The following is a 15,208-nucleotide window of genomic DNA, read 5'->3' on the forward strand; positions in this document are numbered from 1 at the left end:
CTCTGATCATAACATTCTATGAAAACTAGAATTGTGATAGAAGTTTGCATGGAAATTGCAGCAGAAGTTATCGACTTTTATGTCATGATACACATCAGGATACCCATGAAATTTCAGGATCCACCTGATCCATCGATTGGTGTAACCCCCTGATATAAGACTTTGTATTTTCCAGAGTGAAGTTACTTCATTAGAAAAAATAGCGCATTTTTTTTAGATCCTGTTAAAACGATGGCCTAGGTTAGAATTTACTTTTACGAATTTTCGTAGGTGGATCGGAAAAATTCGGTGAAAAAAAACGTTTGGGCTCTACTTCCACAGACAATTTCTTGTGGCACTATAAAATAAAAGGACAAAATAACTCAATAAAAAAACACCCTGGGTGCAAGGGAACTGTAATATCCTCGTTTATTCATTGAACTTCGAATTCAAGTACTTTTGTAGATCTCAACAAGGTGTTAGAAAGATGTATCATATTTCATCGGTCAATCTAATGGAAAACTGTACATTATTAGTCTAGCAATCGCAGAAACACTAACGAGCCGAAGAGTAATGAGGGATTCTTTTGAATTTCGACTGACCGAAATCGGAGCTATTTTTTCCGGGACTTTTTTTATATATGCCTAGTTAGGCCTTGGTCCCTAGGCCCCAAAACCAGTCTCAGATAATTTTGATCTTCCACACCTGTCTGGTGGTAAACGGTGCCAAGTCGAAAAAAGGGGTTTCGTAGTCCGGATTTCATTTCCCTAAGGGGACGAGGACACGGGCGTGTACGGACTCGTTGGAAAGCTGAGGTCGAGTACTCCCGGGGCAAATATTAACTTCAATAAAATTGATGATTATCGGACGAAAATATGACTTCCGGAAAATTTCTCAAAGACGATGGAATCTCGGTGAACTTTGACGAGGGCTGTGACATCACTAATGCAATTATTTGAATGAATTATTATTTATTATGAATGTGGAGGACCTCAGCTTTACACCGATACCCATATTTAGTAGTTATTGGGGTGGAATGCACAGTTTTTATCTTTTGAGTATTCACGTACGCCGCTACTCGAACCGAACGACTATGTTGTATTTTCTGCTAGTTTTTAAGTCAAATTAAAGCATGATTAAGGTTGATTTTTGACTTCTTTGGCTGTATTTAATCGGTAGGGCTTTTTTACGTTCAGAAAAATAGTGGGGCTGAGTTGACGCTCACATATTAATAGAAAATGGCATCCTAGCATGAACATAAGAAATGTTTGGAGGCTAATGAAGTCACAGTAGGCACTGCATTTCTTTCGTAAAGATAGATGACTTGCTTTCATTGTATGAGTTAAAACACACAATACAATCATTCTTAAGCGGTGGCTCTCATCACAAATGCCTCCAAATTGGACATGGCCTTGTCAATGTAGTATTCATGCTAGGAGCAGTGCGTTGCTTTCGTCCACAACTCCGGTTTAAAGTTTAACAAATTTACATTCAATGTTCCGCAAATACGTTCCATTGATTAATCATCTTTTACTAACAAAATCGTCAACAATGAATGATGTATCTCTAGCTAGGATTCTCTTATATAACAATCGACTTATAGCTCATCTGAAGATGTGCAAGATTTGGAAAAAAACATCACTCGATTCTTAAAACAAAAGAAGTAATAGATGTAATGTTATGTGGCGATACGCTTTCCGCTTATAACAGGTTGTGAACCCTAAGAGTCTTTCAGCTGATGATTTTCGAATATAAAGTTGTAGTCACTATTTAAATCATTTGCGATCCGTGGATCATTAGTTTATTATGAAAATGGCATAGTAGGAATGGATGAGGCAGAACCCCTGAATAAACTAAAATGCTTTGAAATAGTCTTACGATGATTAACGTAAGTCCGGTATAGATTTCTGATTTGATGGATTTGAAAAGTTAATTTTTCTAAATCATATTTTCCGACGAAACTTTTTTAATTACTTTACTGAACGAGTAAAAAGAATACAAAAAACTACGAAAAATACGTAGATGAGCGAATGTCTATGCAGTGAGCTGACTGCTCCTGGAGCATCTTCAACATCGTATGGCGATTCTCTAAATGCCACTGAACTACCCGGATTGAGTTGCTCGAAAATTGTAATCTGTTTAAAAGAAAATTCAAAGTTTCTTGCATCTGAACATTTGCATCCTATCAAAACACTAACCGTATTCGAGCCGGTTTTCAGTAATGGTGCCGGAATGTATAGATTTCTGTATGGTCCAACTTTGAAATATCGGCCGATATTGAATCCATTTACAAAGACGATTCCTTTATGCCAAGAGCTCACATCCAAATACGTGTCGGTAGGCTGGCCAGATATTTCGAATGTTGCTTGCATGAGACACGGAGCTTGTAGTGATGAATCGATAGTCTTCCAATTTGACAAGCTAGAGTGAAATGTGAGTAGTCAGGGGGTGAAGTGACTATATAATAATATAAGTATTTAAGAATCTACCACTCATTACCAGCGAGCTTCCCTCTCAGAACTTCATCTAATTTATCAAAGATTACTCAGTAATTCGGGAAGGCAAGCAATTTTCCTGAGGACTTTTATAATTTCGATTCGGCTGCTATCGGGACCTGTGTATGTCTTATCTAAAGAACAATCACCTTTTCACCCAATCGGATTTAAATTCCAAGGCAAATGTCTCTATTCTGGTTTGGTCGACGCCATTTAATGAAATGTATCCACCATAGTCTGCCGGTAATCCTTTTTGTTGCTTGAATTCATTTTCCCCACCAACATTGTGTCGTCCCGAATTTTCAATCAGAAGATCGATTGTCTGTTCCACACCATTCTTTGGTTCCAGTACCGTTCCTCGTTGACTATCCGGTATGACAACAAAATTACCGATTAGTAAAAAAAAAGTCGACAAATGGAAATGGTTCCAGAAAACCTGTCAATCCAATAATCAGGACGTACAGCCTGGGTATCTTGAGTATCTTTTATAACTCCATCTACAATCAGAACTGCGAAATTTTGTACAGGACCAGCCTGTCCAATCAATTGTACCATCAAAATAACATTACATTAGCAAATTCGTCAATGGTCTTACCCAATAAGACGTTGGCACGGAAAACGATGCCTTGATCCTATAAATTATGTATCCATACGACTGACCACTGAATGTTCCACCTTTGTTGTTCATCGGTAGATTTTCCATTGAAACGACATCGTTGAAAATAAATTTTGCGTCGCTCGGTATTTGGTTGATTATTTCGTTGAAATTCAAATACGTTCGTAGTTCCACTCGTGGATAGGCCGTTGTAGGACTTTCTGCAATCAGTGCAGGTCGGTGTAACGGGGGAATTTGATACGTTTCGATTAAATCTCTTGCTTTGTAGTACTTTTCGGTATAACCACCGGATTCCGTCAGTGGGGAATCATAATCTATTCAGGAGACGTAAGTAAAATTGACCAGAAAACAGTGGATCTAACAAATATTACCATAAGACGTTGTTACCACTTTACTATCGTACGGAGCATCCCAATTCGGTGTTACACCTAGATTTAGAGAAAAACGGAAGGTGAATACAGTTGTCTCTCGTGATTTAATAGGGGGCGAGCAATGAACTCCTTTAATAGAGTGGCATTGTATTACAAAAGGACCTTCTTGCCAACTGAAACTGAAATTGTTCCTACTTTATTGCGAAAAATTCTTTCTCATAGAGTGAAGATTCAGTTGAACCAACAGAAAGGTTGACCTGTTACAAGAACTGAGTGAATCTTATATGTTAGTTGGGGAAGGTGTCTATAATAAGGAAGATTCGTGTCATCATATTAAAACAAATGAAGTAAAAGATTCTGTATATCTAAGACTAGGAAAGGCTTTAAACAACAGATGTTATACGTAAAAGGCTAAAAATCTACAATCTACTCGAAACTTACCTGCCATAAATCCGAAATTGGTTCCACCGTGAAACATGTACAAATTAACTGATGCGTTGTACCGCAATATGGTCTCGTACCAAATTTCGAACTCTAAAATTTGAACAACAAACGAAAATTATGATTGCCTGGGTAATTCTACAGGCAATTAATTACGTTCAGCAGGAATTAGATTGTGCTCTCCAAACCAATAGTCGTACCAACCGGTCCAAAATTCCATAACCATTAGCGGTTTGTCCGGCTGTATTTCACGAAGCGTTTCCAGATTTTGTTCGGGTTCCGTTTGAAAATTGACTGTCAGGAATACCCCAGGCGGAGTTCCGCGGAAACCGTTCCAAGAATTGTCCGAGGTAAATATAAGCGAATCGATGTCGTTACTTTCGACAACTTCTTTCAAATACACCATGTAAGGGAGATCGATGGGCCAGAAAACGGCATATTCATTTTCTAACTTGCAAGGCAAAACAAAGTCAGAGGTTACGAAGGACTCCTTCGGAAGGAGGAATGAATTTTTGGGCCATGAAAGTTAACACTAAAAAATACTGAGAAATGCTATAAATCAGACTATTTTTGACAGAAGAACTCTCTTTCGAAGTTATTGTGGCCCTTTAGGCTTTGCCTTCATGCCCCTTTAAAAGTAAACAGCCTCGATACTCCGCGCTATAAGGCCCACGGAGTATAGAGGCTGTTTATAAAAAGAGTAAGTAATTATAAATTTACTTGAACGGCAATGATGGAACCTCCTCTAGAAAATTGCAGGTCCACGATTTGAGCCAGTAAATTATCCAAGTAAATTTTCACTCGATCCAGATAAGGTTGATAGCTGGTCCTTACGTTCATATTTGGATCTCTTTGTAACCAACTTCAAAGTAAAAAGCAAACATTAAGTTCTCCTATGATCTCTAATAGATAATGAACTAACCTTGGTAAGCCTCCGAATTCCCACTCGGCACAAATGAATGGACCTGTGCAGCCATTGAATAGGAGAAGCAATCAAATTTCATCTTTGTCAGTTCGCATGTTCAATAGCCTTTTTACCTGGTCGGAAAATAACGAGCAAGTCTTCTTCTTGCGCCATTTGAACGAATCGTCGTACGTCTAAGAATGCCGACATATCTTCGTTTCCATTACCGAAATCAAAATAATCTTGATTCGGCTCATGTAGATTCCACGGGACATATGTCTCGACTGTATTGGCACCCATAGCTCTTAACTTCTGTAATCTGTCACGCCATTGGTTCGGATGTGTTCGAAAGTAATGAATAGCTCCACTTACGATTCTGATAAGCTTTCCATTTAACCTTTGCGGAAATGTTAGTGAATGGGGTCAGTTTTTTAATGCTTTAGATCTCACCAACAACTCTAAGGAAAACGATCTGAAACTCTTGTCTTCGTAGAGACACTTATTTTTATCCGCTGAGTGGAAGGAGTCATTTTTCGTAAATTACGTAATACATAAAAGGGCTCTTACGTGAAGGTCCATAATTCTTATTTTTTAGAAATTAGACTAGTGTATACCGAGCATATGGCAAGGCATAAAATAATCTTTTATTAACTCTAATAGAACAACCTGACATACGAATGCTAACCGTTAAATTTACTCATCCCGATATAAAAGGTATAAGTTACAGCTTACTTAAAACCATCCGCATCCGCTACAAGTCCAACAAGTGGAGATTCATTTACCGTCTGAAAGTACTCGTAAACGCTTGGCAAGACCTGACGGACATCCTGCAACGGATTTGAGTTTTTAAAAGAGTCAACCAAATTTTGCTTGTTTAATAACAACGAAATACCGTTTCTGTTCCTGTTCCAGCATCGATCGATCCCAAAGTTCCTAACAACAATATTACCAAAAACATCATCTTGCTGACAAACGCGCCATAAACTCAATATCAACTAATTGGACGTGAATCGACACTGATCTGACAAGTTCGATTTCTCGCAATATCTTCATGTTTTATTATTTCGAACTAACAGATTACTGTACCGTATCGGCGTTGCATTGATTACCAGTCTTTTTATCAAAAATAAATTATCACGTAGTAATTCCATGCATACGTCTGTGATATGATACCTACAATTCGTCAAACTGAAGTGTCATCAGCTAGCTATTCCAAACCGTCAATGGCTCGCAAGTTAATTTTTGCATTTAGTTGTTAGTATTACCAAGCAGTCGTTTAGGATTTTACTGCCAAAAAATCTTGTTCCTTGCTGGAAATTTTGCGTATACGATATAGTCTTCGACCTGGACTTCGCTTCGGGTTTCGTATATATTTTCTGCAAAATTGTCATTAACGCAAACATTAAGAAAACAGCTATTTACAGTAGTCACATCGATCTGAGTCTCAAGACATCGGATCATTTAACAATCTGAGAATCAAAATGATTTCTTCTGGACCACGGGCGGTATACTGAATTTTTTTATTGTTTTCGATGCCTTACATGTGAAGTAAGGTGCTTGGTGTCCGTCTTGGCGGTTCGAGCTACAACACGCGAATAAGTATAAAAACCATCTCGCCAGACACACACGCAAATTACAATTAAATTGTGTGTGACTCCTGAAGCTAAATTGAAATAGAAATATTTTTTTATTCATTTTAAATGCAAAAAATAATGCTCACAATCGACGCAGTCATTGAAAAAACGATCTTTTCGAAAATGATTTGAAAAATTTGTGATAATTTACATTTCAGCAAGGCTTCGTTTTGTCTTTCAAGCTTTCAAACTAGGACGTAGTCCGCCGTTGTAATCCAAAATAGCGTATCGCATTGTAGGTGTGCTTTGGAGAGCTTTCGAAAGCTTTGAGCATCATTTGGATTCCATTGAGAAAGTGTAAGATTTCATTAGTGAAGCTTAAAGCTTTGCAAACCCAGAGACACAGATGCGATATGTCATTTCGGCTTTACATTTTTGACACAATTCCTTTAGAAGAGGTTAACTTCTGAGTCGTTTGAGTTACAAATTTTCAATGTCAAGAGGTCTATTGATACAAGATTTATCTCTTTGTATACTGCGCAGAGTACACTTACGCTTACACCTCAACCAAATGCAAAGAATTTGACAAAAAAAGACTAAATCAATTCAATCAACAAAAAATACTATTTCGAGAATTTCTAATGGCGGTTCTGTACGACTGTTCAGACATAATTATAGTGACATTCCATATGCACAATAATAATAATCACAAATTAACTACTTAATTCACATATTAATATGTTATGCAGAATAGTTTGCGAGAAATATCTCGTATAAACAGCTACTCTGCACATATAAAATTTATATTATCCGCACAAAACTACAATATTGTACACTGTGTGTACAACACGTATTTGCTTAACCGAGCCGAACAACCAGTGGAAACAATTTAAACGATGTGCGTGAACTCGTGTAATTTCAGTGAACTTTTCTATAAGTAATCCGAATAATTTACATACATTGCAATTAGACAAAAATTTAATGTATTTGATCTCTCGAAAAGCATTTATATACAAACATCATAGACATTCTATACCTACTATTACTATACACACACTACAGACTACATATACACACATGATACACAGCATAAAATTTGCAATTGCGATTTTATATTGCAGCACAAGAAAACAAAAAAAAAGGAATGAAACTAACGTTAAACACTATTTCTTGCAATGGTATACTTAAGAGAGGCAGGTCACAATAACTTAGCGCCTGTTTTATTGTTACCGATTAGTATATTTTTGATTATTTTTTTACCAGTACCGTTCAAACTGAACGACTGGTTTTTAAATTTTTCGAAAATCCAATCCAAGAAATTCACAACCACGATTTATGTTATAAAATATTTCAATTGACGCTCGGAAATTGCTTGTTTCATTTACGACTTAAGAACATTTTTCATGCTAAAAGTGTTATACCCAGAAAAAGAAAATTCAGACACTCTTGAGGTATGTGTGAAAAATTCCGCTAAGAGGTGTAATATACTTCATTGACGTATATGACAATGTTTTCTATACGTGGGACACGTTGAAAACGAAGCTACGTATTTCGGTTGTTAGATTTTAATATTCATGTGCTATGTATTAAAGTAGCTCCTTAGAATTGTTTACAAACTGGAGCTACGCAGGTCACTTGTTATGTTTTATTATTGTGAAAATAAATGAAATGAAATGTATTGTGGAGATGTACGTGAAATGTGAATAACGTACGAGTGGGACGGATGTTAGACGCAAATCACGTATCTTAAACGTGTATAATGGATGTTGATCTTAAACATTGAATCTGGATCATATTCAAATTTCTTAACACGAAGAAGATAAAATTCAAATCCAAGTCCATAACTATCTCGTGCTTCCTCGTGCTTTATGAACTTAAATTAAATTCAATTGTGTTAAAAAACGACATATCGTTATTTATGTGAGTTATGTTATAACGTGCCATTCGTAACTTACACGCCACACACGTTTCTGGCTTTCAAAGTACGCTTCAACAATAAGAAATGTCAACACTACAGTACTGCAACATAAGAAAGATGGTTGGTTCATGATCCAGAGGTCACCAGTTCAATTCCCGAAGAAATCAATTTTTAATTTCAAGTGTTTGTTACCAATAACAGCTGATAGTACATTTCGTACGAGGTTCCAAATTTTTATTTTGACGAGTGAGGATGTTATTACCCGACCCGAAGGATAGGGCTGTATTCCAACTCGTCAAAAAAAAAATTTGGAACCTCGTACGTACAGTGCTTTACGTACTAATGGTCGGTCAAGAAATTGCATGCATTATGGTTCTACTTTTGAGACCCTTTCATTACCAATATGTTTTTCACATTAGTTTACCATTAATTTCACTTATAATTAACATCATTGTTTGGTTATTTTTACAGCATTTCATAAGTAACTCGTTTTTGTATACACGTCTAACAACATTTTTTTCTGCTGCGGTTGAGTTTCGAACCCTCGAACTGGCAACTCAATAAGTCAATGCGAGTCCTCGGTCAAAACACCGCGCTATTGAGTTGTTGTAATATGGGTGAATTTATTACATTTCATATGTTTAAATACAGTACCGGACTGGCTCGAAAAAGCAACTCAATTTAAAAAGGCCCACAAATTAAAAATTCTCATACAAAAATCCAAAAGGCCCATCGGGAATCCCCTGAATTTACCGTATGGCCAGTCCGGGCCTGTTTAAATATCTGTCAAAGCGACATACGTCTCGCACGTATTATATTAGAGTCCGCTGTATCCACACTTTTAAACAGGGAGCACGAAAAATATACGCATATCACGTAGGAAATTTCTCTCAGTGCATGTTAGAGAGAACATTATAAATAAATAAAAGTCGCGGAGTGTTTTGGCGAAACATCAAAAATTATTTCGACTCAAAATCGTTTAAATTATAACGTTTCAAAATTGAATGAAATTAATCAATTCGGGATTGAGATGAAGAGTTGTAAACCGTTTAGGCTTGAGATATGCAAACGTTTCGTCAACTGGCATTACGAAATGCGTGTTAATTCGTTTCCTGCAAAGTGTACACCAATGGCATAGTGTCACTTAATATTTACTAATTTACTTCGCTAATGTTGCATGCGGAGATAGATAGATCTTGTCGAGAGGAAGCATTATAATGAATCGGAAAAAACATTTTTTGGGTAATTCAAATGTATGACTTTAACAGATTGAATTGCACACGCTATACTAAGCTATAAATAATGACGTCTTTCAATATCGCACAAATTTTTCTTGTGTAGAAAAGTGACAACCGTCGTCGATTTGAGTAACCGATAAGCGAACTCCACATGAATTTGTATTAAGTCCAAATACAATTGGCTTAAAATTTAACCGAATACGTACGCCTAGATCCATTTTAACTTCTTAACCGATCCCAAAAGTTCTTTTTCACTGAAATTGAAATTGTGGATCAAAGATGAGACATGGTCGAAAAGGTGTCATTTGAAGTGATAGTAAGACTCTCTACTAAACTGTAGAAGCTGTAACTTTTTGTATGTAACTCGAGTAAATTTTTACCGATTTTCATAACGTTTGTATCTGAAAGGGTAGTAAAAACCGAAAAGTTGTAAAGGACTTTCGTAGTTGCACTGTGTAAATGTTTCGTATTTATATACAAATTAATAGACAATGTGCTATGGCACAATGAGACTATCAACTTTCTTAAGATTAGTAACATTGTTCATTGCAAAATCTTGTACTTCATTAATATTTTTTTAAAGACAGCAGTGCCATCCCTTGTTACTGTCGCCCCTGCCGGTGCTACTGTGTCTGTCGCTCCACAGCAACTGTATTGCTCCAATTGTTGAGCTAAAAGTAATTTGGATACCACAGTTGCACGTAGGGTATGTGTTTTCACATATTTCGCCACAAATAGTAGCACCCAATAAATCTGTCAACCGAAAAGTGTTAGAAAACCCGAAAACAACGCGTACATGAATCAAAAACTTCTTCATTTGTAGCGTTTGACAGTCGCACCAAAACATACGATATGTCAGTAATTTATATTTATTTGCTTGTTCAAGTTCATTTCCGCTACTTCACTTCTTCGCTGTCGCCAACACACATCTATACCTCGAAATGATACGAAAGACTTTTGAATGAATTTCGTTTTTCTCTTCACTTTTACTGGTGTCTCCTTTTCAAACAGATCGGTTGACTTCAACATTTTATTAAACCCACAGACTTTGTCTTCTTTTTTTTTCTTTGTTTTTGTTTGAACGCGGTCGGTTAAATTGTTCCATTTAAATTATGAGCTCATTATTAAAGGTTATGGATGATTGAATCGTTTTTTAAAGATTAATTTCGTTAAACTTTTTTTTTGTGAGAATTCGTTAATGGTTTCATGTTCCATATTAGCGTCAAAAAGTGGATTAAGAAGAGAAACCCTGAAATAAAAAAAAATACTTCTAATTTACATTCCCTGGTAACATTTCTACTTAATATTAAACACAATACTGAGAGCCGGTCCACAGTAAATTCATTCAAGTAGACGGTTTACACATCAACATTTTACTTCTTTTTAATAATTTCCAAGAGATTGATGCAAAATCTTTTACTTCATTAATTTTAACAAACTGAAGACACCAACTAGCGAGAGTTCGTTGCTTTTTTGTGTCATCCGTGCAATTAACGGATACAATAGTCATCACATGCGGTCGTGCAATATATTTAGAAAAACGTTTTGATATCATTTTAAATCACATGCAGAGTAGAACCGTAGTTATTATCTGCGAAACCACTATCACTAAAAGAAAAATTTCTCTCTGGTGTGTGTTAAACTAGCTTTCCAACTGCATCTCACACCGTTCCAGTTTATTTCAATCAAAGTTCTCATATTGACAAATGATATCGTAAAACTAATGAAGTAAAAGATTTTGTGACAACCAATAGTCGATCATTTTTTCAATTTCATTTTTTTAAAAAGAAAAACCATGCGCCTTGAACATCCAAAAATGACTTACCAAATGAATTATTTACTAAACATAATTTCCATCATTTGTTCCTTCTCTATATTCCCTTTTCTACCGTCGTCGTCGTACATACCAATAGCATTATATGGCTCATCAATCGACTGTAACATCTCATTTTATGATAAAATAATTTTCCGTTTTTATTCAAATTGTTCAGATACGCACATATTAATTTCCCGCTCTCTCCCCTCTCTCCCTACACCTCTCTGTTCGTCTGTCATTCTACAGTGTTGTAATAGTTATTTATGCAACAAGCTGCGAAAATTGGTTTTTTCATCACGAGATGTGACGCGAAGCCAAGTTTGATAATCACATCGTGTGACGAAAACACACTTTTCGCAACGTGTTGCATACAACGTTTTTTGCAACCAGCGCGAAAAGTGAACTTTTGAAATGCAAAACATTACTCTACCATCAGCATACATTGTACCTGCTTTTGTAAGATTTTTCATTATGCCACTCATTTGAATGGTATGATGCAATTATTTCGCAGCAAGTTACATTATGCCACTCAAATAATGAAAAATCTTGTCAGTGACTACTCAGTGAAAAAAGACCCATCGAACATCACCCAAACGACGCACGAAAAAGTTCACTTTTCGTAGCGTCGTTGCAGAAACAGTATTTTTATTAGATTCTCATTTTATTAACAATTAATGTGGGCGACTAAAGTGTATTTCGAATAATAAAATTATGGTAAAATTTGTTTTAGTTTTATATGAGCGATGGATGGTGATGTGATATATATACGAGATGATTTTGTAGATGTACAACCGAAAATACCATAAAATATAACGTGCCGCACATTTTATATAGATATGTAAGTATGTCTCTACTCTACAGTGTTCTACCAGAGAGTTATATATGATTTATATTGGATACAAATAACAAAACTACGGGGTATTAGAAATATATTTCTTTTTTTTTTCTTCACTTAATTCGTTTAGTTAAGTGTTGAATATTATTATTAGAAGCATTTCAAATTTGTTGTTTATATTGCTTGTATTTTAAAACATCAAAGAAAATGTCTTATTAATAGATTCTGCAATATAAAATGTCTTAGGATTTTTTTCCCTGTTCTTCTTTTTCGTCTCTGTCTCATTATTTCGTTTTCGCCGTTAAGTAGGTATGGTTGAAAGCAATTTTAAATAGTTTTCTTAAATGCGACAAATTTACAATGAGAGGACTTTTGGCATTTAACAATATGCGCGCGATATGTTCTTAACATCCACTTCACATCGAAAAATTTATTTTATTATTTTAACATAATTATAAATACAAATAACATTTATTATAATGATCTCTTTTAAATGATATTTATATTTGAGTGTGTGTATATATCGCTTTGAATTTTATCGCCTCTCATGAAAATGCACATGGTTTCGTTCGTCGTAACATTATCGATCGTAATTTAACATTTTTGTTTTTATTTGAATTTAATTAATGCTCTTGGGTAATAATTTTTTCTTTCTGTAAAATTTTTGTCAGTCGTAAAGTTTTATTCAAATAACCTTAAAGATAAAGACACATTTAGCCCAATGTTTTTGAGATAATTAAAACAAAAAAACAGAAATTACGACGATTGACAATTCGGTACAATTTACAAAAATAGCCGACCCTCTATAGCCAACAGTTCTCAGCGGTTACTTAGGAAGAGCAGTACGACGATTTTATCGGACCACATCATGGGCTTACGTTAGTCAGTTTCAATCGACTAAAAAAAAAATGGAAAAATTTCATACACTTAAGAGTGATATCGCCAAAACATCGAACAAAATCAGACATTTTGGGACAAGGTGTCACTGATTTTATTGAGTTATAGCTCATTCGATTCGTTGAACTGATGCGAGTAAAACGTAGTACTACATTTGGTGAAATTTATTTTGTTGTCGACGATCGAGGTAGTGAAGTAAGTCCAAAAATGCTTCATATCCAACTTTTATATAGAAAATAATCCAAATAGATCGAAATTTGGGTTCCAAGAGTATAAGAACAACGTGAATTCATAAAAAAATTCTTAATTCTCTCACCATACATACCATGTCTCGGACTTTTGTCACTGCAGCCGCTCAGGTACTTTGGAAAATCACCTATTTTTTCATCTAAAGTCATTTATATCACCGTTAGGTGAACATGGACCTGGTGGTAAGTATACTCAAATTTTGCGTGTCTTCAAGACCTTCGAACGTAGCTAAAAAAGTTTTTTCCCGAAATTGTTTCACTCGAGTAATTGCAAAAAAAACGATTTTTAGCCCCTTTTGGCAGACCCTTACTTCACTACCTCGATCGCTGACAACAAAATAAATTTCACCAAACGTAGTACTACTCGCATCAGTTCAACGAATCGAATGAGCTATAACTCAATAAAATCCGTGACACCTTGTCCCAAAGTTGTTCAAAGATTTGGCGATATCACTCTTAAAGAGTTAATTTGCGAAAACTTGGAATACGTTGTATGAAACATGGCGAACTTTTCGCAAATTGACTTTTAAGAGAAACTTGTCGAATTTGCGTACATGTCAATTAGGTTAAGTCATCCAGACAAGCTATTTTTAATCGACACGCAGAGGATGACTAAGCGAAAAATTGAACTGCAGTAAATGATTTATTTTTATAAATTAGTATTAACTTTAAAACGTACTGTCTGTTCGAGATTCTGTACTATTTGGGCTTTACAGGGATAAAGATTCGGGATAAAATAATTTGTACGGCTTTATTCAGTGGGATACGTTTTAGTTAAAAAATTACGAAATTGCGGATTTTAGAATGTTGAGAAAAGATGTTTTTCTAAGTATTTTATACAAATGAGTATGCCAATCGATAAGATGCAAACCTAGCAAAATATTATTCTTTAAAACGACGGAGTTTCACTAACGTTTGAATGTGAATTCCTATACAAAAATTTGAAATATTAGATTCGACTGCTGTTTTATGCAGCACCTATTACCACTAAACCAACGCACGTCAAGCATGAGGAATCAAAGTGGTCAGTTGCAGAAATTACTCTATTTTACGTGAAAATGTTTGTACAGTCACTGTTTTACGTTTGAATATTACACTGTCCAGTTTCAGTATTCTATAAATTATTACATTATGTCATCTGTTATCGACAGGGACACCAATAATGAGAAATAAGCTCTGACTGATGTCGTTCTTCATAACAAAATGTACATTAGAACAAATGAAGTAATAGTACATTACTATGCAAGGGAAGTAAAGTGATATCTCGTATCCAGATGAGTAAAAGTAACCGAGGGCTTTAGCCCGAGGTACATTTACTCATCGTGATACGAGATATCACTTTATTTTCCGTATGTAGTACGACGTTTTACTATGCGAGTGATGTAAAGGCTATTGCCTATACATGTAATAGTCTTATTACATGCACCAGCATAGTAAAAGATTTTGTGTCAATCTATTGAAACTAATTTTCGTTTCTGATATTTTTGGGATGATGTTCGCTTCACAAACGTTTAACGTAAATTTATTGTGGATGTTATTCTTTACCAAACTCAAATAATGCCTTTATGCTATGGTGTCTGGTGTCTAAATGTTTATGTTAGTGCTTTTATACGGTAATAATAATCCAACCCACTGTGGGCGAGTTATTTATTGCCATTTCGATAAGTGCGAGCTGAACATAATTTAGTCAACTTGGTACTTGTATGTTAACCTTTTTTAAACGGCATTTGTATGCGTAGTGTATTATGGAAAATCTTTTACTTCTTTTGTTTGACTGAAGTTATCACTCTATTTTATGCTTTATAAGAGAACACCGAGCCGAGCTAATTGTTTATTTTCGTCATCATTGTCGGTAACGTCAGCACCTTTATCACTC

The 15,208-nt window shown here is 35.4% G+C and overlaps 1 protein-coding gene across 1 annotated transcript; it reads right to left on the reverse strand.

The window, feature by feature from the left end:
* Positions 1-1,932: 1,932 nt before the first annotated feature.
* On the reverse strand, positions 1,933-5,903 carry LOC119069779 (beta-galactosidase-1-like protein 2). The gene is made up of 13 exons (XM_037173914.1): positions 5,699-5,903; positions 5,539-5,633; positions 4,941-5,203; positions 4,825-4,867; positions 4,623-4,764; positions 4,059-4,353; positions 3,903-3,995; positions 3,462-3,518; positions 3,070-3,404; positions 2,911-3,008; positions 2,624-2,839; positions 2,178-2,400; positions 1,933-2,114 (listed from the first exon to the last, which is right to left on the reverse strand). Exons 1-13 carry the CDS (start codon positions 5,765-5,767, stop codon positions 1,950-1,952), a joined length of 2,094 nt encoding a protein of 697 aa, XP_037029809.1. The 5' UTR covers positions 5,768-5,903; the 3' UTR covers positions 1,933-1,949.
* Positions 5,904-15,208: the final 9,305 nt, after the last annotated feature.

Source organism: Bradysia coprophila, assembly GCF_014529535.1.
Source record: "Bradysia coprophila strain Holo2 chromosome X unlocalized genomic scaffold, BU_Bcop_v1 contig_39, whole genome shotgun sequence".
NCBI classification, from domain to species: domain Eukaryota; kingdom Metazoa; phylum Arthropoda; class Insecta; order Diptera; family Sciaridae; genus Bradysia; species Bradysia coprophila.

What these genes read in the sequence shown, in the direction of transcription:
- LOC119069779 (XM_037173914.1), bottom strand. Translation starts at nt 5,767, where the DNA reads ATGATGTTTTTGGTAATATTGTTGTTAGGAACTTTGGGATCGATCGAT. An exon ending in GCGGATGCGGATGGTTTTAA is followed by an intron (nt 5,204 to 5,538) that starts GTAAGCTGTAAC and finishes ATTTCCGCAAAG; the next exon opens with GTTAAATGGAAAGCTTATCA. An exon ending in CAATCTAATTCCTGCTGAAC is followed by an intron (nt 3,996 to 4,058) that starts GTAATTAATTGC and finishes TTCAAATTTTAG; the next exon opens with AGTTCGAAATTTGGTACGAG.